The sequence below is a fragment of the Dermacentor andersoni genome, chromosome 1 (genome assembly GCF_023375885.2).
Source record: "Dermacentor andersoni chromosome 1, qqDerAnde1_hic_scaffold, whole genome shotgun sequence".
NCBI classification, from domain to species: Eukaryota; Metazoa; Arthropoda; class Arachnida; order Ixodida; family Ixodidae; genus Dermacentor; species Dermacentor andersoni.
Window position 1 is genome coordinate 249530301 of NC_092814.1, and position 27500 is coordinate 249557800.

Here is a 27500-nt window from a genome sequence, read left to right on the forward strand (position 1 = left end):
TGCAATGAGAGTAAACAGCTGCTGGTAGCGCCCGTTCTTCTCCACTTTGTTCTTTATGTCCTTTACTAATTTGCCCTTATCTAGTATATACAAATATATTGTTTCTTAAGCTATAACAAAAAAGAACTCTCTCAAGTTACAACACGCGAAAGTTATAGCATCAGAAAATAAAGAGAAGCAATGGCGTTATGAAGAATAACAGTTCACATTGTATACTGGAAGGTTAACTTTACGTAATATGATGGAAAACAAAATAAAGGTTGTAAATGCGACAACTGCACTTTTTTTACTGAATAAATTCTGACGGACAACGCCCCTTTATACGTTTCCATTGAAGCTTGAAAGGAAGGAATTTGCTGTGAGGAGTACATAATTCATTCTGCAGCTTTTATTTATTCCTTTCGCGATGCTCTTGTGTTAGGGACTGGCGTACGGGTTCTCAGTGATTCTTGCAAGTATGGCTGTAGGCAGCGGTCCTTCGCAGGTCGACCTGCAAGCGGAGAATGCCTCGCTAACCACGGCTTGCTTCTTGCTGGCCTTGAAGGCTCGTCGAAAATAGTTGCACAAAGTAGATAGGGAAGGACGAACTGCGAGGTTCTGTCTTTGAAGACCTGGTCTAGGGAATTGACCAGAGAGACGAAAAAAATAATCGTTAAATAAAAGCGAAATACAACCACAGGATAAAACCTCAGTATAATACTGGTTCTTCTTTATGTACTCGTTGGTGCCGGTGAGGCACGTATCGATTGGACGAGCCGAAGTACGGAAGAACTGGTTCGTATTTTACTTGCGAGGAAACAAAAAAGAAGGTCATACGGTAGGTGGCTCGTGGTAGCTGAGCTACCATACACCAAGGCCGGTCGAGACGACTGCTGGTGTTTCTCTTTGATGTAGTCTCTGTGGCAGCAGCCTTTAAACGAATTCAGTGCCTAGCACATGTGCCGCAACAATTCAATATATCCTGCACTTAATTTCCATTACCTTGCATATATTGCAATTTACTGTCGGCATTCCAGTAGTGCTCGTCATACCGCATTGGAGTAAGGCTCGCACCAAACGCCACGTCAAACCACTATGGTGAACATTGCCTTAAGCCACTGAGGTGTGTGTTCCGTCGGTGCTTCTAGTACAAGCAATTTCACCACTACTTTCGTGCAGCCCGCATCAATACAGAGAAGAAAGGTTGAATTCGGGAACTAGGATCATCAGCGACAGCTTATATGGCACAGAGCATAGTTCCCATATGCTGAAGTCGCTTGGTTACAGCAATAATTTAATGAGTACATTGCTGTCCTCTCACACCAAGTGGCCGGTGTGGCGCTCGTTTTTCTGATGCATTTCTCCCATAGAGGGCTGCTGAGTTTCTCTGTCATCATCCGAGTTGCCGTGGCCAGTTCACGCCGTTATGCGGTGCGTTGTGTGCGGGATATCTCATGGCTTCTGTCATTAGCGGCGGCCCGAAGTGAACCGGTTTCTCTTTTCAAGGAGATAATAAGGCTGGAAAAATTGCATGCAATCAATCGGGAACAGGAATCAGAGTACGTTTTCAAACAATTTTCTGGAATTTCGGTTAGAAACGGGACTTTGTTGGAGGCGCACAAGCCTATATCTTAAAATGCCGCAATTCCAACTATTTTTGGTTGACTCTACGACAAACAATGTTGGCTAGCGCAGTGCTCCTAGCTCGTGTTTTGTCGCAGCTTGTAGTTGAGGACGCCTTATATCTAGCGGCTGCGCAAGCGCAGAGATTAATTTAGCGCTGTCGCCTGTTCTTTGGGTGGGCCACTGCAGTTTTCTTGGCAAGCTTCAACGTGACTGGCTTAGCAGTCTTTCTTGGCTAGCAGATCGTTGGCTGTGTTTTTACTGACATGCCAACAACGCTTGAGCGCATGGCTGCTTTTAGCAGTTTTTTTTTGTGGTCACCTGAAGCCACCCCTCTTTTATTTGCTTAGAGTGTGGAACGCAAGACAGAAAGAAGTACTTAGCCACGGATGAGAAACACAACTTTTGGCACGAAAGCAGAGGTTCCCGTCAGTTCTTTTGCGAGTTCGCCTGTCATGTAGCACATTGCGTGTTGAAGATTTAACGCGGCGGACGTAACGGGAAGCGCTGAAAACAAAGCTTTTCTTCTTTACTTTTTGTATAGTCAGATCTAGCGGCCGTTAGATGCAACTTTCTACAGGAAGAGGTATATCGACATTTAAAGAAAAGATATGTTACTTTCTATGCATATGGCGATATAGTAGACTACGCTCGTTATGTAGCGGTTATATCGTGGTAATCAATTTGAAACATCAGTGTTTTAACTGAGTTACAAGGAAGTTTAAATGGAGTCAAAGCGAATGAAAAAGTTGGCAATTTTGTCATAAGGCCTGAAGCACTGACTGTCTTAGCGAGCTATTAGAATAGTCAACAAATGGTGAACTAAGAAAGAAGACAAGTGCTTGTCTAGTGTCATGAAATAGTCTTTGTTCCTAGTATATAATGTTAGACCGAGTAAACCTGGCATTTTTGTGGATGGGCAGTATACATTGCAGTGAACACTCGTTGGCTAACTAAACATGCGGGATGTCACGCACCCAAGGGCGCACATGAGTAGACTTGATTCGATGACCGCGAGCATTGCCTCGTGGGCCGTCACCTTTCGCAAGCGAACATTCCGTGTTGCAGCTTCCTTCGCCATTTAACTGCACCTTGCCTTTGAAACTCAGCAGATTACGCGACTTCCAGGACTCGGCGCGCGAGAAGAGAGCGCGTGCCTACGCACCTCGGTTCTCGCCTTAACTGCTATCCCTGGCAGAATCGGGCTGGAACGTGCCGCTTTCCTTCCACCGCTTGAACTGCCCTGTGGGGCGTTGCGCTAGGCTCAATGTTCAAGGACGTCGTAAGTCTAGGCAGGCTTGGTGTGGCGGTAAATGTAGGCGAGGCGGGACGGGGGACGGGACGTGAAGGTGTCACAGCGCTGTGTGATCACTGTCGTAGTTTTTCTCTCGCTGTGTGAAGCGGGCTGCAGGTGAGCGGCACGGTGTCTATATGTATACTGAGTGTTGTTGCGAAGACTGCAAAAAAAAAAAAAAAAATCGCCTGTGGCAGTGAGAACAATTCTAGTACTTGAGCTCAGTTACTCGAAGAGGCGGACATTACTTGCACCAGAAATCAAAAGGCATAATTAACTTATTTGGGAATTAATTAATTAATTATTTGGCTAATTTATTTTCTAACTATTTACATTACGGCCCATATTGCAACTTACGAATTGTAGTCGGAGCGTTCTCAAGGCGTATCAACTTGGAACGAATTCGGAGGATGACAGCAGTGAAGTTCAACTGAACCTAGTATACTTTCGTTTACGCTACTCCTTGCACTTGGGCATGACGTTCAATGGGCGTGTGGAGACTCACTGACAGACATAAAGCAAGCGTGTGTAGTAGTCCTGAAATGCTCTTGCGCTCGTTCAACACACTGGCTGAATTCAGCTCTATTAGGAGGGGGGGGGGGGGGGAGGAGGTGTACATAATTTACTTTTGCGTTCTGTACAGGATTATGCTTATTGAACGAATGTATTTGTATTTTTGGTTGTATATACTTAAAGTTGAAATATTTTTTCTCTGTTTGCGCACGATGTGCTACACTAGACGATATTATTTTCCCGTGCGTCTAGACGTGATGATCTCACAAAGTTCTTCTATTACTCTTCAATGCCACGCATATAGGCTCTCGATTGTAGTATAAGCATGTGACTACTGATGCGGTCTAATTTTATGCGAATTCATGGACCGCATGCCGGATGTTGAATGCTGCACTGTTGGTAGCGCAGCTCAATGTCTCATTCTTGTGCTGTTCTCTACAGTGCGAGAACTTTCTTGATGTACACATTTTTCTTTTCTTACTTTCTATTTTCTCTCTCTGCAGTTAATTCCTCTGCAGTTTGTCACTATTCTTTTTCTGTGTACATTTTTTTCTTGAACAGGCAGGCGTTGTGTCCCTACCGGGAGCATTTGCCAGCGAGTTCTTTCTATTCTGTGATTGTTCCGTGTCTGTAAACCTAATAATTATCATTGCATCCCCCAGCATCACCCAGCGGGTGTAGGCCCTGACGAAATTTAATTTCCTCCATCAGTTCTGACACGCGGGCAGTGCCCTGCATTGTCCAAGTTGACAGACAGACAGCCAGACAGACAGGCAGATATATATATATATATATATATATATATATATAGAGAGACAAACCGATAGGTAGCTAGCTAGTTAGATAGATAGATAGATAGATAGATAGATAGATAGATAGATAGATAGATAGATAGATAGATAGATAGATAGATAGATAGATAGATAGATAGATAGATAGATAGATAGATAGATAGATAGATAGATAGATAGATAGATAGATAGATAGATAGATAGATAGATAGATAGATAGATAGATAGATAGATAGATAGATAGATAGATAGATAGATAGATAGATAGATAGATAGATAGATAGATAGATAGATAGATGTTCGATTCACTCTACGGACTATTGCAAGCTTCTCGACATTGGTCTGCGGATCTTGTCTGAGTGGTTCAGACAAAATTCTATAGCGCTGGCGGCGTGCTAAGAGAATTCGTTCTCATTGTGACATAGTTTTCATGAATGCGATTGCATTGTGAACGAACGCTGTAGAAACTACCTGACATGCAGGAAGACCGCTTTATATTCTTGAAAAGTTCATACGTTTTTCCGTTAATGAGAGTATCAGATCTAACCAAAGTCCCCCATCCCAAAGTCTTCTTGGATTTTGCTGGGGTCCAAGTGACTTGCGCACGCGCGCAGAGCACACGTGTCTTGCGTCCCATAATCTAAAACTTTCTAATGTCATTATCCCCTGACGTCGCTGTCTAACACTCAGTACGAAACCGTGGGATCGTTACAAGGTGGGTATATGAGAAGGGCTCTCGATGCTCCCCAACTAGCGAAAAAAGAATATGCAGTGAGTGAGGCTTAACTGCTGGCACTTCAAAGTCTGGCACTTTGACGGCTGAACACCTTGATTCTTTGGCTTTGTGAGTCACGCCCTGGCACAGTCCCCCTCCGGCGTGCCTAAGGTGATGTTTCACGGCTACTTTTCGCAGCACTCAGTTAAATCCGCTCGTTGGGTTCGCACAACACAAACAAGAGCCATTCAGTGTAGCTGTCTTGCTTTTGAGGACGGCGGCTGTAACTTCAGCGTCTCTTGTCAAACCTTGAAACCCTCAGTTATAGTCTGAGGCAATACCTGTCCAGCTGAAGCGTTTAGAGAAACTTAAGGCACGTGCAACTGGACACAAACTGTACTAGAGAAAAGGCGCGAAATTTCAACCTGGTGCCAAGGTTTTGACAACTGTAAGTGTATTTATCAGTCGAGAAGAAGTCGACCTACAGGAGAACTCCTGCTGTAAAGTTCGCAGAGGGCTGTCTTGTTCACATTCGGTCACTTTACGATCTCCATCTTCTATTTTCATTCCTTTATTAGTGTCAATAGGAAGGTTCATTAAACAAAGACAGGTACTGTAGTAGAGTTTTGTGGTTCCCAATATACTGTGTGAGTAATTTGCGCTCGAAAGTGCTTGAAACATTCGTCATAGCTATTGTATTTTGGAAACCCAGGTGCGGTTCTGCAGCTGAGCGCAAGGTCGCGAGATCGAACCCCGGATGAGGCTTCCGTGTTCTGATCCAGTAATACTCGTGCACTTAAATTTCGCGGCTCATTGAGGAGCCTCGTATAATCAGAACTATAATCCGGGCTATTTAGTACGGGGTCCTTCACACTTCGTGCAGCAGCTTGGAGAGCAACACACCATTAACTAATTGATAATAAATACGTCATTATAATTAATACACGCAAATGAGGAAGAGAGAAACAAGTGATAAGGGAAAGGAAGGATGGTTAACCAGGCTGAGACCGGTTGGCTATATTACACTGGGGAAGGAGGAAAGGGGGCTGAAATACAAGAAGGAGAGAAGTTCAGAGTATGCATGGACACACACGTATTAAAATGTTCTTCATTAGATTCATCACAAGTGGTCATATAGAGTGCTGCATCTCAAGAATCGCAGCAGGACCTTTGTGGCTTTGCGCATGGCAGCGAGGGGGGGGGGGGGGGGGGGGGGCGGGCACGAGGCTACGTTCCCAGAATTTTCACTTCTGTAAAAGGTTTGGAACCTAAGTTTTATAAATCATTCCGAAGGGCAAGGCTCTCTTCTTCGTATGGTGAGCACTCACACAGGCGTTGTTTTGGGGTTATTCCTACACCTCATGTGTTGCAGTTGGCACTGTCCGCCATTTCAACTGAGAATGGGTAAGCGGTGTTTGTAACAGAAACTCCTACTGACAGGCGACATCGTAACGTTTCTTCCCGTCGAGTTAAACCGGGTCAAAGTCGTAACTTCATAGATGAGGCCATGGAGTGTAGGCACCGGCTAGTCAATTCAAGTGTGTTCCATTTCCTTAATGTCGTGGAACAGGCACAACCACTGAGAGGCCGCGAGGCATCCGTTCTCGACAACGGAATCGACCACAGAAAAAAAGCTGTGTGGATAATTGTAGACGTTCTACGCGATTGACACATTAAACCTATTTTCGATGCCGTTAATTTACAACCAATCACTGGCATCTATAATTCGCTTTTATCGAAGTGATTTCGCACTGGTCGGAAAACGAACGACTCCTTCCTGGGAGAGTTAGCAGATTTAACTCTACACGTCCGCTCGTACAGTACATGCGGTGCACAGATTTAGAAAATTCCTTACACACGTACTAACTACGGTCGCCAAATTACAAGCTGTTTACTACCAATAACACTAAACTCTATGCCACAATAAAATAAAGGTATCTTCCCTTTCTACAAACACTTTTCCGTGTATATCACAGTGCGTATAATGTGCACACAGTGTAAGACTTACTACATGTTTGACAGTGTATAAAATTCGGGCTTTTTGCAAACACAGCTGTTGCTATTGCTTTATGAAACGGGATGAAAACATCTGTCAAGCCTTAATTACTTTTTTCTTTCACTCCGCAGCATCCCTGTTGTGACTGATCGTATGTCACTTTTGATGTTGGAATAAAGTGACTGCTTGATCGACTTATTGATTTATTGATAGATTGAGTATCATTTCCAGAATAAGTGTGATGGGGCGCTACAACGTAAAACTATTCCAAACTTTTCTATTCGAATTCTGCAATTAGCCCACGGCGATTGGTCAAAAACATTTTTGGACCACCTGGAGTTCACCTGTCTGTCACGCGACGTCACGAAAACCGTGATAGCTCCCCATCTGATATGACGTGTGCACACTGATTATGCATGATTTGACTGAACAAAAGAAAAATAGTTATTTCTGATTCGACGCCTTTTCGACATTTGTGCTCGGCTATTGGTCAAAAGTTTTCGGGCTGCACCCACTTCACCTGCCTGTCACGCGACGTCACAAAACCGCAAGAACTCACTGCGTCAAAGTGACGTGTACGTCTTAAAGATGCAATAATATGCCGAACAAAACTGAATTTTCTTCTGAATAGGCACAGGTTGCCCCGTTCCGAAAGGCATAAAAAATGGCTGTCGCCGATCGCTCAGGCACTGGCGACTCGCACCTGCCGGAGAACATGCGTTTATTTGCGTGTGACAAAACTTTTTGCGTGGCCGTGTAACGTTTTCGAGAACTTTTGGCACGTTTACGACCTCTTTCTGCTAACTCTTCTTTGCTGATGATCCGTTTTAGCGTCATTCTTAAGCTCCGTTGCATGCCGCCGCGATTGTCGACGAGCCACCGCAAGCTAAGTAAGAGAAAGCGGACCAATCGCAGGCGCCGGCACCACCTTCTTCATCCGCTTATCGATATTCAGTGCATTAGCTCGGCCCCATCGAATCCCTCTCCACTTGACCGTGCTCCTCGCCTCTTGTCAGCCAATTAGATAAGACAAGCCGCTCAGTATAGGCAATGTTATTTGTTTTTCAAGCAAGCAAAAGTGACCTCCTATGAACGAGAAGAGCGTTTCATTGGTCTGTTGAGACAACCCTGCGGGTGACCGCCCGATGCTTGCGTCGGCGGTTACGCAAATTTGACGTCAGGAGATTGGAATAAAAACATATTGGAATAGTTTTACGTTATAGGGCCCATGGTTTCGTATACTCGTACATCCGCATTCGCCAAGTGAAATTCTACTTGTCAGCGCTTATTATACCAGCTGTGCTGGTGCGCCTTTTCTGGGAACTTACAGCAAATATAATCTTGTGGTCCTCTTCACTGTTATAAGTTTACATGCTGTATATAGGGTGAAGATTTCGCAATAAAAACTATGTCGAAAAAATATGAGCTTTGACCAAGCTCAATGATCGATTAGTTGACTGACCACACGCAATAACGAAGTACCAGTGATGTTTTAAAATTTCTATGCAGGCATACCGTTTAATAAGTGTTACATGTGTGCTCTTATACGTTCGTTGTGCATAAATTCAAGGAGTGTTTCATATTTCTTGTCTACTCAGCGATCGTAGTTATAGACGTGACATTGTAGCGAAGGCCGGCTTGCAGGAGGGGAGGGTAGCGTCGAGGTTGTACGGCTGAATCAATAACCGGCACTGATTGGACAGGAAATGTTGAGAGCGAGGCGTTGTGGCTACAAGATGCTCCTCCAGATGCTAGGCACTATCGGCTGTGTCTAGATAGGGTTGCTCCATGTTAGAGATGCATTTTCTAACTATCTAACTTATTTATCTAAGATATTTTGTAATTTTATTAATTTCTTCAGCGTCTGCTTGCTTCCAACCGAAGCTACTAGCGAACACAGCCGCTATCCTCAGTGGCAAGACTTCCCACCTGTGCAGAGGGGTGCTCCACGCCTTGGACGTCCCCTCGTGGGTGGGCAAGAATATTTTACTAGCACTCTATTGCGATGTTCTCTGTTCACAAGCCGTCAAGCATAATGGCACATCTCTAAATAGCCGGCATATTGTTGATGCATGTCGTAGAAAGACAACCTTCTCAGTTCATCGGTAGTCCTCAGAACAGCATCCACCTATGTGTACTACGAGAAGGTCATACTACTTATATGTTATGTGTTGGTGCATGGAATGACTAGCGCTCAGACATCATTGCAGTTTGCTCACCAGAAATCAATATATATTGACGGCTTGAAAGACGTATTTCTCCAGCTAAGCAGAACAATGCCTTGCTTACGATTAGCTAATGTAACTATATGATCGCGTACGTTGAATGATAAGAATCAGCCATTCGTTATACTATGCTACGCAATACTATACTATAGTAGCTGCCTGTGATCACTGTGGAGGTATCCTTGCCGAGTACTTGTAGAACCCTAGAAACTGTGGACTGATCAGCTGATTGGAACACACTCGGAAAGCTGCATTACTTAAACATACAGTGGTGCCCATTTTATTTCTAAAAATTAAAGATGATCAGCATCCCTTGATGTGCTTGAAATGCTGAACGGCAAGGAAATTGCACTGAAGCTTATGGAGGATGCGGCTATCTCACATAGCATACTAGATATGCAGAATATTCGCTCCAATCACAGCACCCAGACGAGAGCTTGTTCTTTCCATAATACAAGTAGAATAAATATTACGAAATCATTGTAGTGGAATGAATAGCTGTAACAAAAGATGTACAGGTGGTGCAACGGGCGACGCATTATACAGGCTATTTCGTCACGCTGTACCAGGTGGAAATACTTTATTTTGGGGCAGGTTTGAAGTCGAGATATAAGAAATGCTGTCGAGATATAGGAAGTGTCTGCAGAGAGAATTACAAACACATGGGTAATAAAACTTTTCTAATGTAAGCGCGGTTCAAATACGCCCGTTGAATGCCTCTCCCCATAATCATAAAATATATCTTGGTTGCAGACCATTGCCACGTTTGCATTGAAAGAGTTCTCCGGCCCAGTCCTCATTTCGTCAGAGTTAAAGTGCTGGCTGGAGACAACCACTCTTTCACGTATCAGGAACGCTGAAGATTGACGTAGTCAACTTTCCCAAGGTTGGATATTAAGCACTTCCCATCCTAAATACTATATCAGATCCTTCGTCTGCATAAAAACAATATTGAGGCTTGGCTTTGTCGTAGACTAACACTACGCCTTACGAGCGCCGTCTTATATTATCAGCATCTGCAACCACATTTCGTGTCTGCGCCGTCACATGGGCCCGTCTTGGTGAATTTCTATCGTGTGTGTCGCTTCAGCCTGGGAAGTTTAACTTCAATTTGCACAAGAATAATCATAAACCGGAGCTCATACTGGGGGGCAGGCGCATACACAATGTATAAGTGTTGAAACGCCATGTAGTTACCAAAACGGAGTAAAACCTGAGGCCATAAGCCAGGCGCCCGACATTACGTCCAGGAGCCAGCGACTCATCTGTAACAAGTGAATGTCGGCGATCTACTACCATGAAGAAAGAAAAAGAAGCAATGGTCATAGATAATGTAGGGCATGTCTATACACATATAAACAGAGATTCCTCAGTTCAGGAAAGTTAGCATATAAATTTGCGCTGACAGAGGATCAGAATCAGTATGCCATAGTATACCGCAAACATTGTTGGTGCAAGATAAAATGCGCGCGTAAATGGAAGGCTCATTGGTTGGTTGTTTGTGAGAGTAGGTTTTGTACGATTGACTAATTATAACTCACTCGCCCACTTTGTCAGTGATCTAATTTTCTAAAACGTAAAAGCGAACAACAAAGCTATCATACAGCAGACAATATTTTCGTTCTGGTCGTAAAAAGAATAAGGGAATGTTGTCTTGACACGCGGCACCTTTACAGCAAGCACCACCAGATAAGTTGTGCGGGAAGTAATTTTATAAATTATGGCGAAAAAAAAAAAGCAAGGAAAGCGCTGTTATTGAAAAAAAAGGAAAATCTTAACAAACTCATCTATCTGTCCATTGTCCATCGTGCTATTTCTCTACCTTTATGCAAGCTAATTGTGTTGTAGGAAACAAGCAGCGTAGGTAGTAAAATATTTATGAAATATACTAGCCACTGATCATTTCAAGGTTCTATTCCTGGTCTCTGGTGTACCACGTATATAAACGTGTTGAACTGCCATTTTTCGTCTCATTATACACGGTGCTGCCGTAAGGGTGTGCGAATAGTGATTTTTGAGACCTAGTCGAATACGAATCGAATAGTGCCAGTATATAGCGAATAGAATCGAATCGAATATTGAATAGTTTTCGAATAGTTTTATAATAGCTTTTGAATATTCAAAAGCATTTATTGCATTTGATATTGTTCCAGAGAAAAAGAGAAATCCAAAAGAAGCGCCCACGAACGCGGTCATATTATAAAACGAAGTTCACATCCCATAATTCTTAATGTAAGCAACTTTCTGTTATTACATATCACTTTATGAATCGTTGTTTATTAGAAACACAAATGGGGCATTAGGAGCAAACACGTGTAGTTTCTTCGTATGCACAGGGCTCTTCAGAGAGTGCAAATGATCGCTGTACAGCCTATAAAGTATGTCTACCTAAGCGACGTAGCCTGCTCCACTACGCAAGTTCTCATGTTTAGTGTCTATACTATGCCTGCGGTGGTAAAAATGTACCGTAGTTTTGCTCCAGTCGTGTGTATAATTGGGCGCAGTTGACGTTTCGAAATATTGGACAACTATTGGAAAAAATATCCGCATTTACCCATAGTGGCTATTAGATTTGTTATTCGAAAGTTTCGAATATTTGCACGCCCCTAGTTGAAACTATTTAACCGATATCAGTTGTATAATTATTTTAATTGTTTTAGTTAAATAGTGCACTACGAATAATTTAGTTAGCAACCTTTGCAAAGATAAATTTAAGATTTTCAGAACAGGTCAAAGAGAGCTCTGGATCTTTCCTAGTTTGAGAATTGATTGTTATTCCATTCTTGACAGTGATTGTGGTGAGGTCTTTGGCGTTTAGGCAGAGCTTCTCCACGAAAACCTTCGCACGCAGCCACTTTTATGGTCTGTTTCTAAGAAATTATAAGTTTAGGATGATTGCTATATTAGGTTTCTGGAAAGGCAAACAGGCAGTCTTACCATAATGAGAAGCTTGAGACGCTAGAAAGTAGGCAGCAAAATGCGAGCGGAGAGGCTAACTTAAAACTGCAGCGTCTCGTAACGCCGTTGATTTCGAGAGCGTCTGGCGGAAGAAAGTTTCTGGTTGATAATATCGAAAGGCCTGCATTCGAAAATGCAAGGAAAGCTTAACCCAAGAACTTCGGTATACTTTCTTTTTTACGGAAGACACTTAAATTTGGGAAAACATCGTTAAGTATGTCAGGTTAGTAGGGGTGCAAGGCTTTCGTTTTTTGTTTGCGAATATTCGCCAAAAACAACGCCAGGAATTCGCCACCAGCTGTTCATAATTCAGCTAACCCCTCCCCCCCCCCAAAAAAAAAAAAAAAAATTCCAGCGAGAATTCTTTTTATGACACTTACGGTAGAAGTGCTAAACATGCATTTTATGTAGTGTAAGTAAGATCAATTATTATGATAGCGAAAGACTAAATGCTAAAAAAGCGCATCAAATACCTGCAAAATAATGTTTTTAAATGGTTAATAACTACAATAAAGTGGTTGCCAAATGTTCATTGAATATTTCCATCTTTTCCGAAGGTAACGTCTCTGGTACGAAAAAAGAATAACACATCTTATACAGCCTGCATTATTAAAGACATGTACTCCGAACACCAGCAATAACAAGAAAGTATATTCTGTGCGTCTAGAGCAGGAAAATTTGTCTGAATTTCAGTTATAGGGCCAAAAAAAATTTCTCGGCCAAATAAGTTCGCACCTCGACAGATAAAACACTACAGCGTGTTCTGTGTCTTGGTATGTCATAGACAAGAGAAAGGAAAGACCGGGAGGTTCGAGAAAAATGAATCAACACTGATCATAGTAGTCCATTGGTATGATTCTCGGTCCTCCTACATAACTCTCAAGCTTCACTAAAACAAGATTAAGCGCAAGCGTGGGACAGTATTTATAGCATAAATACACGTTCACACTGTTTTCCGCCTCGACGTCCGGAGTTACTGTTGTTTTTCCTTTTTCCAGAGCACTCTGCACCTTACTGAATGGGCATCATCGACGAGTCGAATAACATTTTACGAAAGTCCGCACTCAAAAAAAGAAAAGAAAGAAACATTCTCTTGGACATTTCCACCTCCCTATAGGCAGTCGCAATACCTGTGCTTCGAGCCAGCTTTTTGTGAAGGTAGAATTATCCGCTGGGCAACATTCCAAACTTGCAGAAAATAATCCTCGATCTACTAAAAGCAGTTTTTCCGCTAAACAAAGCTAATCTCTGCGAGGTATATCCGAAAATCCGCCAATAAGGCGCACCTGGACACATGAGCGCCCGACCTTGGCTATGAAATTAAATAAGAGAGCAAGGGGGAGAGTCGAGTATAGCCTAGCTGGTCTTCATTTTCTTTGCTAATACGCTATCCCTTCCCGCAAGAGCAATACAGGGAGATGTCGAAAAGTAATTTGGGCAACACAGGGCTTTTCTTTCGTGTCCCTTTGTATATACAGGCTTTGGCATCGCATACTTAATTAAACCACGCCCTTGTTTCCATGGTGGGCACTCAGTGCACTGTATTTTACATTCTTGAATAGTCACATCAGTTATGCCGGCGCCTCCTCTGGGAATTCGCGCCAAATCGGCCTATTAACGTTGCAACATATCCAAACCGAGTCACTTGAATCGTTAACAACGGTTCCATGTCCCAGTGCTCAGCTCCTTGGAGACTTGTGAATCTTTCACAATTTGTCTTTCTGCAACGTTGTTATCCCATTATGCTTTTAAATTACTGATCAATCCGCTCTCTCAAAGGGGGACTGACATGATATTTTCAAGTATTCATTTTTTTTGCTTTAAATGAAGGTCCATGGCTTTAAACCGTGAAAAAATAGCGACAATCCTCAGAGCACCGTGAATAATTTAATCCACTAGCTTGTCTGCAGCCAGTTTCGGTTTTGTTTCCCAGGAGACTACTGTGTCTTGACGTCACGACACGACACAGTGTGTGGTCGCATGGAAGCAGGACATTGCGACGTTTTGACACTTACTCCGGCTCACTCGATCTCCTTCTATGATGCTGCTCGCTGTAAAGGTAGACGTAGCAGCATAATGCATTGTTGCTGTTAAATAACGTTAAGGAATGATAGTTATACCAGGCTTGCGTATACATGATTCATGGTCAGCCGCTCTTACGCTCACTGCAGGGCGAGTTCCCTCTTGCAGCGATCCCTGTTCACCTCTTTCTTGCGTTATCTGACTCCATCCTATACCTGCAGATTTCCTGTTTTATCACGGCATCTGTTCGTCTGGCGCCACCGACCTAGCTTGTTCCTTTGTCACCCATTTTCTTACGTTATGAAACAACCGGTTAGCTGCTGTATGCATTGCATAACCTGCACAATTCGACTTATTTAAAGTAATTTGTTGCTTTCTTTAAATCTGCACGCGTTCTATTCGGCTTTTATGGGTTTACTAATCATTTTTTTCCTTAGATACGCAGCTGACTATACATTCTTGGGGGCATGTTAAAGAGCCACAAGTGGTAAAATTTAATTCGGTGCACTCCACAAGGACGTTTATCATAGCCCGTGTGTTATTTTGGAACCTTGCAAACAATCTATCTATCTATCTATCTATCTATCTATCTATCTATCTATCTATCTATCTATCTATCTATCTGTCTGTCTGTCTGTCTGTCTGTCTGTCTGTCTGTCTGTCTGTCTGTCTGTCTGTCTGTCTGTCTGTCTGTCTGTCTGTCTGTCTGTCTGTCTGTCTGTCTGTCTGTCTGTCTGTCTGTCTGTCTGTCTGTCTGTCTGTCTGTCTGTCTGTCTGTCTGTCTGTCTGTCTGTCTGTCTGTCTGTCTGTCTGTCTGTCTGTCTGTCTGTCTGTCTGTCTGTCTGTCTGTCTGTCTGTCTGTCTGTCTGTCTGTCTGTCTGTCTGTCTGTCTGTCTGTCTGTCTGTCTGTCTGTCTGTCTGTCTGTCTGTCTGTCTGTCTGTCTGTCTGTCTGTCTGTCTGTCTGTCTGTCTGTCTGTCTGTCTGTCTGTCTGTCTGTCTGTCTGTCTGTCTGTCTGTCTGTCTGTCTGTCTGTCTGTCTGTCTGTCTGTCTGTCTGTCTGTCTGTCTGTCTGTCTGTCTGTCTGTCTGTCTGTCTGTCTGTCTGTCTGTCTGTCTGTCTGTCTGTCTGTCTGTCTGTCTGTCTGTCTGTCTGTCTGTCTGTCTGTCTGTCTGTCTGTCTGTCTGTCTGTCTGTCTGTCTGTCTGTCTGTCTGTCTGTCTGTCTGTCTGTCTGTCTGTCTGTCTGTCTGTCTGTCTGTCTGTCTGTCTGTCTGTCTGTCTGTCTGTCTGTCTGTCTGTCTGTCTGTCTGTCTGTCTGTCTGTCTGTCTGTCTGTCTGTCTGTCTGTCTGTCTGTCTGTCTGTCTGTCTGTCTGTCTGTCTGTCTGTCTGTCTGTCTGTCTGTCTGTCTGTCTGTCTGTCTGTCTGTCTGTCTGTCTGTCTGTCTGTCTGTCTGTCTGTCTGTCTGTCTGTCTGTCTGTCTGTCTGTCTGTCTGTCTGTCTGTCTGTCTGTCTGTCTGTCTGTCTGTCTGTCTGTCTGTCTGTCTGTCTGTCTGTCTGTCTGTCTGTCTGTCTGTCTGTCTGTCTGTCTGTCTGTCTGTCTGTCTGTCTGTCTGTCTGTCTGTCTGTCTGTCTGTCTGTCTGTCTGTCTGTCTGTCTGTCTGTCTGTCTGTCTGTCTGTCTGTCTGTCTGTCTGTCTGTCTGTCTGTCTGTCTGTCTGTCTGTCTGTCTGTCTGTCTGTCTGTCTGTCTGTCTGTCTGTCTGTCTGTCTGTCTGTCTGTCTGTCTGTCTGTCTATCTATCTATCTATCTATCTATCTGTGCACTTTTATATTCCGTTTTCCTTTGTAATTACTTCATATGGTTCTTCTTAGTGCATATTATGTAATGCTATTTGTTTCCTTATGTCCTAGGAAACGTATCTTTCCAGCATTTTCTTTCCTGCCAAGTCACTTATTGTCCTCTTTATAACCATATGTATATAAACATTTACTTATCGAATAGGTGCAGACCCTTCGTTTGAAGGAAAGTTTGAAAAGCGAAGCTTTTCTTTGCGAATCTCGCCGGGTTGTCGTTGCCGTGGGTATTGCGGCGTGACTGTTCTCTAGCCGAATAGCCCAACCAATCCCAGTGGAGGACGCCTGCGCCCGACGTCACCGCCGCTAAGTTACTTGCACCACCACCAGATGGCGCTCGCCTCCGCGCATTCGTGGAGACATATTAGTGGGCGATATGAATGCGCACGTGGAGGATTTAGACAGAAATACTGATTGCAACGGTTTTCTAGGGCTGGATCTGTGCGATGAACAGAACCTTATAGTAGTTGACAGGGAGTATAAGTGTCATGGACAGGTAACGCGGCAATGCGGAAACAGGTCGTCATGTATCGATTACGTCTTAATCTCAGAAACGATCTACGAACGACTAGACCAAATTATGATAGATGAACAAGGAAAAGATAGCCTGGATAGCGATAATAAACGTTTAACTTTAAAATATGGGAGAGATGCTAACGCAAAACACGAATCAATAGCATTAGAATTTCTAAAGTTGAGTGAAAAGCAAACAACAGATATTGCAAAAAATGAAGAAAGAAAATGGAGGTGTTTCCTATAACAGTTTGGGAATATAAGAAATTGGTAGACGTTTTGCAGCAGGATGTAAGACAGACACGACAAAATAATTGCTGGATTGGAAAGCGATAACCACGTAAGTGGTGTAACAAGGAAATAAAGCAAGCTATAGAAGAGCGTAAGCAGGCGTCTAGGAATCATCGAGAAGCCAAAAAATTGGGATTACACGAAGAAGAAGTGCTCCTTAGATGTAACAAATACCGAGAAAAGAAAAGGGTGGTGAGTGAGCTCGTGCAAGAGAAAATTAAATGCGCAAGGGAACCATTGGGTGCATAACATTCGCAAAAGATACAAAGGCGCACCGAAAGATCCTGGAACCATGTAAAAGCAGTCGGAGCTCCAACTGAAAATTCGCAAACGGCTATAAGGGATGACGACGGTAACACCTTCGAAAGAAACGATGCGCAGCGGTACATCACAGACGTTATTAGGGATAACTTCGGCACAAAAGAAAGCATAGTTCAGACTCAAAAATATCTAGCAACAACAGAGAAGCCTGATACATCAAACTTTAGCACAGATTACTGGAGAAAAGAAGAAAACGTCCCTAATAAGACAGCCGCAGGACCCGATGAAATCCCAATATAGCTAATCAAAAACATCGGTTCAAAGAGCAAGGCATTGCTGACTAATGCCGTTCAGCAAGTGCGTTGAGTTGAGTTGAGTTGAGTGGTTGTAGGCTACTGGTGGGATTAGCCTTGCAGTAGCTGCCGGCAATTGCTCCACCGTAGCGACACTTAAAATACATAAATCATATAAATCAGATACAGACCTCACAACTACACCTAGTCACTCCTAAGGTCACCATGTGGAGGCCAAATCCGTGTCCTGCAGGTAATTTAAAAGAAGGCGAGAAACCTCCTTCCTATCTAACTGGTTCCCGCGCGGTCAAGCAATGTCCTGAAGAGAACTGTGGGGAATTCCTGTATTCTTGAGGGACCCGAATAACACACTCCTTTCCATTCAAAGGTTAGAGCACGGGTTCCCTACTGATGCCTTATGTCTAAGCTCCCTACGCTCGGTGCACAATCTCCATATCAAAGGCTTCTCCATACGATTCCAATGGGTGCCCTCGCACATAGGTATCATAGGCAACGAGATGGCGGACAGCCCCGCCCATAGAGCGCTGTCTGGGAATCCTTTGAGAAAAGTGCCTCAAGAGGACAAGAGACTCTTCAGAGAAGCGGTGTCGTGCCACTTCAGTTCTTTGTGGAGCTCACCTCACAAGCCATGTGTGACCGAGGGTCTCAAAAGAAACCAAGCCACTTTACTGCTCCGCATTCGCACGGGCTATATGCTCGTACCCCTGCGTGGATGTATAAGACTGGCCTTGGGTTGTCTCCATTATGTTCAACGTGTGGTGTGTGCGGTGACATAGAACATTACCTTCTGTGCTGTACTCTGAGCAAGTGATTCGAACGAAGGAATTCCAATTGGATGGCGTGAAAGCAAGACGAACCTCATCTCCAAATACAAAGGGGATAAGAGTAGGGCGAGCTTATGCAGGCCAATTACAGTTACGTCGGTGATATACAGGTTGTCCCACATAACTTGAGCCAAAGTTTTAAATATGAAAGGCACTCCGGACGCGAGTTGAACCGAATGCCTAATGTTGGCACTGGCCTAGAGTTACTCAGGCTATTTTTTTATTTTCCCCTTAACTGACAGATTAGTTATGTTTAATTAATCAACTTTTTAAGTATTGGCTGCAGACCCCAAGTGTGATACGCAATGTTGCAGAGCACTTTAAGGAACCTCTCAATAAATTGTTTCCAACACGATATATCTAACGTGGTCCGTTTATCCGCGTTCCAAAGAAAGCCCGCGAAACATAAAAATATACCACGTGACGGGACGCTTGCGCACTGTTATTGTGCTGCTCTCAAGTACGCGATGGATGAACCCGGTCGGCTGCAGCGAGACTGGCCCGCGACAGGGCGTTATGCCTGGTGTAGGCATCTGGGCATGCGGCTCTTATCGCATCACGGTGCAAATGCCCTGTCCCGGGCCAGTCTCACTGCAGCCGACCTGCAGCCGACCGCTGCAGCCGAATGAGCTACACAAAAGGCTTGTCAGCTGCAAAAGTCTGAAGCTTATGTTTTCAAGCGTGCTTCAAGAACCTATGTTTTGTTATAGTGGCTTTGCGGTTACCCATTACAAATTTGGTCAAAAAATCTACGCTCACTGTTTATTGAAGGAGGACACAATAACATCACATGCTTCTTCAGGAGGCTACTAACGTGATGAACTTGGTTTCATCTGTCCATAGAAGGCTTTGCTCTCTTAATGAGAAGAAAAACGCTACTGGATATTATCTGGCACACACTCGCTATCCATAGCTTGAGTACCAGCAAACGCTACCTTTCGCCGTGCCGTTGATAGCTGACTGAACTCGCAAGACGAGCTTGGGACGGGAACGTCTGGCAGAGCCGTCATTCTTGGCTTGTCTGTCGCATATTTGTCTTGGCCTGTCTGTCGCATATTTTGTCAGGCCTTTAGTTCATACGTTGCTTTGGACTCACTGGATGTTTTGGCAACAGGCGGCTACCACGTGGTTTGGCTTATGTTTGCAAATTTAGCAACCTCGGGTCAACTTTCGTGTTCTGTGCAGCACGTCACGCGCTGCAACGCATCCTCTTCTGACCGACTGCCCAAGGTGAAAAGAGGAAATTGTTCTTCTTACTTCTTATGCTCACACAATTTTTACTCTAATACTTAGATGTTCGATCACTCACATCTGTAAGAGTAGACATTTTAATTCACATTTACAAGACACTTATTTCACTTCACCTTATTTTCCTAAAAAAGAAGTTATAACAACAGTTTTTTTCACTGAAGATTCATGGCCGATCCCCTAGAGTGGGTTGCGCCATTTCACTAAGGAACAAAAATAAGAAAAAGAGGGTATTTTTTAAATAACTTCGCCGGCTAACACTGGCCACATGTGACGAACCAACTGTGCAAAAGTCGATGCATAGCTCGAGCTGGCTGAATACAAAACGGGACTTAATTGGCTTAGCAAACTGTCCACATTCTTTTTTGGATTTGCCTGAACCACCCTTTACTACTACTATTATTATCTGGCAAAGACAATTTTTCTAACCTGTATGCCGAGAGAACAAGTGTATGTCTATCTGTGCACTACCGTTACGATCAATTCACGTGACATCGTTTTTTCACCAAATCGGCGAGGGCACTAGCCCTCTTGAAAAAGGATTATTGTTACTTCAGCGTTGCAAGGACTTGCTATGCAGACTTGTGTTTTAGGTTTGGTTGAATGAATGTTGTGGAAGGTTTTGCGCACATTAAACGAAGACAACAAGAAAAGGACACAAAGACAAGCGCATACTGACAACTGAAATGTTATTCCTAAAAACAGCACATATATACCCTCGAGAACCATCTCAAGATCACCGCGCATGGGCAACAGAGCATCCGTTCCACGTGATAACAACACTCAGAATTGCCGCATAATCGACACGCTATAGTCGATTATTGAGCAAGTTAATTTCACTATCATTCAAAGCGATAGTCGGATGACTAACACATGTTCCTTGCAGTCTGGATATGTGCCAAGCTTCTCCAATTTATCTTTGTCTGATTAATACTAACATACAAAACAGTGGTTTGGTCAAACAATGGCTTACGCATGCTCAATGAACATTGCGCACAGTGGATTGCCAAATGCGTGCAGGGCCTTCCCCTCAAGCTGGCCAGGTGCTCTCTTAACCTTACATTTATGCGTTGGCCAGTCTGATCGGCATAGTACTTCCCACACTTGAAAGGAATTTTATACCCTGTATTTCTTTTAAAATCTTAAACCTGTGGCACATGACGCACCGGGCACTTATTAGTAAGAATGTTAACGTTGTGATCACACATACTGTTTGTCGCAGAGAAAACACCCTCCACTTTATATCTTGCCGAAAAAACTGCATTCACGTCATTGCATCTAGACTGCAAGGAACATGTGTTAGCCATCCGTCTATCGCTTTGAATGATAGTGAAATTAACTTGCTCAATATTAGACGATAGTGTGTCGATTGTGCTGCAGTTCTGAATGTTGTTATCATCTAGAACGGATGCTCTGTTGCTCATGCGCGTTGATCATGAGATGGTGCTCGAGGGTATATATATATATATATATATATATCCTGTCTTTAGCAATAAAATTTCAGTTGTCAGTCTGCGCTGGTCTTAGTGTCCTTTTGTTGTTGTCTTCGTTTAGTGTGCGCAAAACTTTCCACAATGAAGTCAAACCAACTACCCCGCCTTTCAGTCTTATTGTGGTTGAATGATGGTCACGCCAGGAAGGCAAGCGGGGCTCATAGGTCTGCAAAAACGTAAAAGACAGGTGCACGCATGACAACGCTTGCGTTTCAGTGTGTATGTATGTGACCACTTTCCTGTAACAAGGAATGCGCGGTCTGAAGAAGAGTTTACCCGATAGAGCGATGAAGGCGTCTCCTGGGACTCCTTCTCGATGGTGGTGCGGACCTCCTTGGTGACGCCCGTGAAGGGGTCCTTGATGTGCTCCACCGAACTCTTTACCTCGCGCATGGTGTCGGGACTCTTGTCCTGCATTGTGCACCCATGGAAAAGTAGAACCGTTAGGTAGGCTATGGTATGTATTTGCCGGGATGCCTGCAAATTTTTACTTTTGTAGCCTCTTGTAGTGTGAACTTCGCGTGCATTTGGTAAATGTTTTGGCAGCAAGAAACAAACAATACCGCTGTATGCGTGATATGCGGATAGGCCCGTAGAAGCTCTCTCTTTATCCATATTTTGATTAATCACCCGTGTGATATTTTACTCGGGAGAAATGACGTCCTCCTATTGAAACCGCGCTTGTTTGCATCTTGATGCTGCATATTTATGTCCAAGTCCAAGTTCCGAATTACTGGACTTATTGACATTTCTCTGGAAATTTTCACAGCCTTACCTTCTAGTTCTCTCAGAACTAGATGTTTTGAGAGAACAAAGCAATTTTTGGTTTGGTATGTTAAGTGTCATGGACGTCGTATATGCTTTAAAGACGAATGCGGCCCTTTTGTGTGTGACGATATACTACCTGCCTGATGTGCAAAGTATTGTACACATCTCAAATTGCTCTACATAAGTACGTACAAGCCCTCACAAGTGAATCAGAATTTCTATAATAATGCATACACTAGTATTGTGTGTATAAAGATGCAGATATCTGCTTGTAGAGTTTTTGTATAACGTAACTCAGGGCACTGGCAGCGGCGCTCTGATTTTTCAGCCACCAGGCGCACGGACGTCGCATACCTCTGATTTCTTTCTCAATTCCTTCATTTATCCTTTCGTACTTTCTGTACGGGATTCAATATAATACAAGTTTCTTCTCTGCTTTCTTATCCCCATTTTTTTTGACATGATATAAGGAATTGTTAGCGCACGAATACGGCGCCGGATACTCCTTGGCTCCTGAATTATCTTTACCCGAAACATTGTTTTCGGTTTCGCATAATCAAATAAATGAACTGCAACCGGCAGCTGGTGCCAGATTCACAGATGTGCGCGCTGTGAATAATAATAATGCAGATGTACCGACTCGCCCAGCTAGCTACCGTACTACAGATTCACAAATCTTTTCATTCGCATTTGCCATTAACCTGCGGCCTTTACTTATCTTCTCTGTCCCGATTGGCCAGGGCTGGTTCTTACAAATCTATCGAGATTGCGAACTGCTTCATGAGTACCGGTCCTGATTAGGCACGTACTTTTACTCACATCCCCTGCCTGCTCCTTAAACATGAATATTTCTCTCTGTGGTCTGCCGATGTCTTCGATGAAGTCAAGACAAACCGACCAGAATAAACTTTATAGATTTTTGCGTGGCCTCCACTAGACTCTGCAATTACATTTGGGACTTGGTTCACAAAGCTCTAAAGTTTATAAGCACTTCTTTCCTGTGGGCGGTCGCCTTCGCCAATATTAAGCTCGCTATCACGACTGGCGGACACCTGATTTTCCGAATTATTCTAGCCCACATGCTGTTTTTTAGATATGAGCCCCGAGTTTCAACGGTTTTGGAAAGCGAAGTTATTTACTCAGTATGTGCATCTGGCTCTGGCGGCCGCGCATGCTAAAAAATAAAGAAAAAAAGAAAATTGGCCCGGTTTCACAAAACCTTCGGGCGGCCAAGCGTCCAATAACGAAAAGCTCTGATGTAAGACAACATTTGTGAATATTAATTGCGATGATCCCAACTGCCCGCTTGCTCACATAACCGACCACATATATTAACACCCTATTTATCCAGTACGTCTGCCAATAACGGTCTTTCAGCTCGTATGAACGCCGGTTTATTTCTTTATTGCACAATCACGGCAAGTTCTTTAAGACTGTTAAGATGGAATACATTCTTCGAAGAAAAAAAAAATCAGTCATAACCAAGAATATTAATTAAGAACTGCAATCGCAGAGGCAATACGAGTGTCATTTTAAAGCGGAGGATGTAAAAAAGCGGCTTAGAAAGAAGAGGCAATTTGAAACGGAGATTTGTTTGTGGAATCTCGCTTGGCCTATGTATTATTTTGTCATATGGCACATGCTAACTATAGCTCGAGTGACCAATGAACGAAAACCCCTCAAGGAACAGGGTAGTACCGTAGTAAAATTAAACACGAATGTACTCACGTTTGTTCTCAGTAAAAAAAAAAAAAAGAAAAGTACCTTTCATCCGTTCTCGTATTAGAGAGTTTTGATTATGGCGATTTACCGTAAGAAAATACGCCTGTCCTTACGCTAAATTTCCCGTCCGATAGAACAGAGCGAGTAAAGGGCAGAGGAATAGTTGGGGAAAAGAATGAGCGAAAGCAGGAAGGTTAACGAGAAATGCCTTTGGTTGGATACACTGCGCTGTAAGTGGGAAAAAGCGGACTAGAAAGAAAGACAGACAAAGACAGGCCACGGTTAAAACTGTCTATTGAGATTTTTATGCCTACTAACTCCCACACGCATATATGCTTTTGTGAGAAACGTCAGAGAGAGAGAGAGAGAGAGAGAGAGAGAGAGAGAGAGAAAGGAACAAAAGATGAAAACACATAATGGCCCTCTGAGGTTGCCCGGGGGCACGACAAGACAAGGAAAAGCATAACCCGCCCCCCCTTGCCCTCTGTCCCCATTACGCTCCCCGCGTGTCACCTGAAAGGGTACGAAAGGCCTCGGGATGTTCCCCAGGTCACTGAGCGGCCCCTTCAGGCTCGGGCCGGTCCTCGGAAGAGCGCTCGTACTGGTCAGCAGGCCCTTCGAAAAGGCGCTACTTCCGGTCGGAGAGGTCTTCGGAAAGAATGAGCTTCCGGTCGGTGCTGTCCAAACTGGAGCTGCGGCGGCGGCTTGCGTTTCGGTCTTTGGGTGCGGGTTGTCTTTCGGCTTGTTCTCGTTCTCCTTGTTCTGCTCGTATCCCCTGCGCAGACGACACCCGAATCGGAAACGTTGCCGCCTATGCTCCACACTCGCCCAGGTTCAACTCTGAAAGCGAGCAAAATGCTAGAGCCCAGGTGGTCCCGCTTTGCACCTTCACTGTCTGTCTGTACGGGTCCCGGTCCCGAGAACTGCGCGCATTAATGTCTTTTGGCAGTCTAGCAAATGCATCAGTCTAAGCAAGAGGAAGCTTGTACTGCGATAGACATTGGCACCCAAAATTAAGTCATATTACTACGAGAAGCACAGTACTGATGGTGGATAACTGATCGAAGCTATAATTTCATAAGAATTTAAGTTGGAGGTTGACAAGTATGTTTCACAGGTTGACATATGTATGTCTTTCAGACTTGGTGACCCGGTCCATAATTCTTGTTCATTAAGTAAGAAAGAATAGGTGACGTGTTTAATGCGAATTACAAGGAAAATAAACACGGAATAAAACGTCCTACGTTAAGTGAAATAAGCAACCACTGGGCGGTGTAAATTAGCGACTAACAAAGGTCTTTTGAAGGCTGTGTGATGATTACGTAAAAAGTGGGAGCGCGTGCGCCCACTTTTAAGCGGAATACATGTCCCACGCTCTAAATGTAACAAGGGCAACGACTACCACATAGCACCCACTTACACACATTCGTATTCCGCGGGCGAAATTTGCGCTTGCGGCGAAGCTAGAAAGCAGGCTTTGTTTGTGTGTGCCCTTCGTTCGACGCCCAGACACTCCTTCTCCATGGCTGACTAATAAGATAGCTTGTAAACCATCCACTGGCCGAAATATGGATAGAGCTTCTGGTTTCAGGCGTCAGGTAACCATTAAATGTCATGTTATTGTCAGAATCAAATCAATAAATAAACAAATAAATGCATATAAAAGTAAATCTATGCACAGAGCTACAAGCGCGCTGCTGTGGCTCTTAATAAAGGACAAGTGGCGGCGTGGCCGCCTCGAAATGCGTTGTAAACATTCACATCTGCGCGCGTCCACCATTCTGTAGATTTTTCTTCTTTTCATTTTCATGCCCCCTGTCGACGTCGCTGGGGACATAAGAAGCAAGAGGAAGCATACGTATTTAAGAAAAAAAGATTTATTTATTTATTTATTTATTTATTCATTCCTCTTCAACTTAATAAAGAGCGTTTAAAACAAACGAATGTCCCCCATTTCTCCTGTCCATTGCAAAATAGCAAACAGGGTCTGATCCCAGGGAACCTCTCGACCACTTCCTTTTGTCTTACTTTCTCTCTGACGGCATAGAAATCATGAGCAGAGAGGCAAGTACGTTTAATCCCACTTTTTTTAGCCTTCTATGATGACTCACAGGGATGACCCATGACACCATAGCACAGTATAGGCCGAATAAATCTATATGAAAAATAACTGCTGGATAAGTCGTCTCTATTGCGTTTTAATCCTTCACATAAATGCATGCTTTTTAAGCTTGTTGTCTTGGGAGGAGAATCGCTATGTGAAAGCATGTTGGCAGGACCTATGTGCTGACATGCCATTGCTAGTGTAGTAATCAAACACGAAAGCTGGATTGGTTGGCTGCAAGAATTGTGAAGCGTTATTCACAGCCGCCAAGTTAGGACGGAACAGAGCAAGACAAACGGCGATCTTCAACTAGTCATTTTCTTGAAGACATTTCAATGCTTTCGAAAAATTAAACTACCAATAGATTTAGATCCCCTAGCCAAATCTATTACTTCGGCCGTTTGTCCTTTACGTACTAAGCGCCGGTAAATCATGTTTGAGAAAGTCATGTTGTCAGTAATGAGCAAGTAACATGGCGATTAATCTCTGACATTAACATCGTCCCGTGCACGAAGGCGCTAGTTGCCTTATAGAGTGTGTTTCACGTAACTTGAACCAAGGATTAAAAAAAAAAAAGTGCTTAACCGCAACTGAATGAATTCAACGGCGTATTGTTTGCCGTCGTGTGGCGCTCCTTAGAATATTTTTGTTATATTGCGCTCAATTAGTTAATTACCTAAATCAATTATGCAAAATGTTAATATTTCCTTCAGGGCCAAGTACGTTTCTTTACGTTGTAGAGGGCATTCCAAAACGACCAAGTTTTTCTGGCAACGTACATGCTGCGTGGTGATTTTTACCAGCGTTTAAAGAAAGCGCGGGAAAATATGAAATAAAACCACGTGACAGCGCTCGTACGCTATCGTGTACGCTATCGTACTGCAGCGCGCTCAACCTTGTGACGAGCCTATAGCTTATCAGGGACGACAGTGCTTCCTTTCTGTGTGCCACCATCAGAGGTGCTGACGCACTGTGAAGCCGATGCCTAGGTCGCGCCCGCTCACTTCGCTGCGGTCGGCGCGCACAGTTCTCTCGCAAGAAGCGCGGTTGAGAGCGCTGCAATACGATAGCGCACGAGCACAGTCACGTGGTTTTATTTCATATTTTGCGGGCTTTCTTTAAACGCCGGAAAAAATCGCCACGCAGCATGTACGTTGCCACGAAAAAGTTAGTTCGCTCGTTTCGAATACCCTCTACAACGTAACCAAACGCACTTGGCCCTAAAGTTAATACTTAAGGAAGTGCATAATTAATCTTAGTTAATTTACTAATTAAGCACAATATGAAAAATACTCCCTGGAGCGCCATATGATGGCAAGCAATATGTCGTTGGTATCATTCAGTTGCAGTTAACCACTTTTTAAATCCTTGGTTCAAGTTACGTGGAACACCCTGTATAAATATCGACGGTGCTCTGTCATAAAGCAAAGAGGAGGCGCGAATTGCTAATCGCTCGCACCAACAAATTATGCTGTATTAAAGGCTTCCGATTTTTCACAGTTTGTTTTTAACAAAATGTGGAAGCTATTTTCTAGTTTCTATCTGCTTAGAGATGGGCGCAGTTCTGTGCGATGTTGTGTGAAGATCAAAAGGGCGGATGTTATCGGTAAAAAACAGAAAATGTTTGGCACGCCACCATGACGGCTTTTCGGCATCGGTGGCTCGTGTCTGACAGTACTGCATAATGGGGAGTTTCATTCCCTGTATCAAAACAAAGGAACACGATAAGAAGAAATGCAAAATCAAGCGAATAGGACAAGTTTTTGTTAGTATTTTCGTTTGAAAACGCGTTGCAAGAGCTTAAGTGAACGCAAAACACAGATAAACTTTAGAAAGCGTGTACGTGTAGCGGAGCAGGAAAAGCTTTATTAGAAGGTCGATTAACAATAACAAAGAAATAATAATAAAGAAAACACGAAGCATAAGCAAGTGAAATATTGTACTTGTTCGAAAAGAGAAGGCCCTGCGCACACGTTCCTTGGATAAATTATACG

At 43.6% G+C, this 27500-nt stretch overlaps 1 protein-coding gene across 1 annotated transcript in view; it reads right to left on the bottom strand.

Moving 5' to 3' along the window:
- LOC126547692 (uncharacterized) overlaps positions 1-27500 on the bottom strand; it is a 130308-nt gene that overhangs the window by 48337 nt on the left and 54471 nt on the right. Inside the window, exons 3-4 of the mRNA XM_050195639.3 lie at positions 23916-24177; positions 21189-21323 (exon numbers count right to left, since the gene is read on the bottom strand). Coding sequence (XP_050051596.1) covers positions 21189-21323; positions 23916-24177 — 397 coding nt within the window. The remainder of the gene's footprint in view (positions 1-21188; positions 21324-23915; positions 24178-27500) is intronic.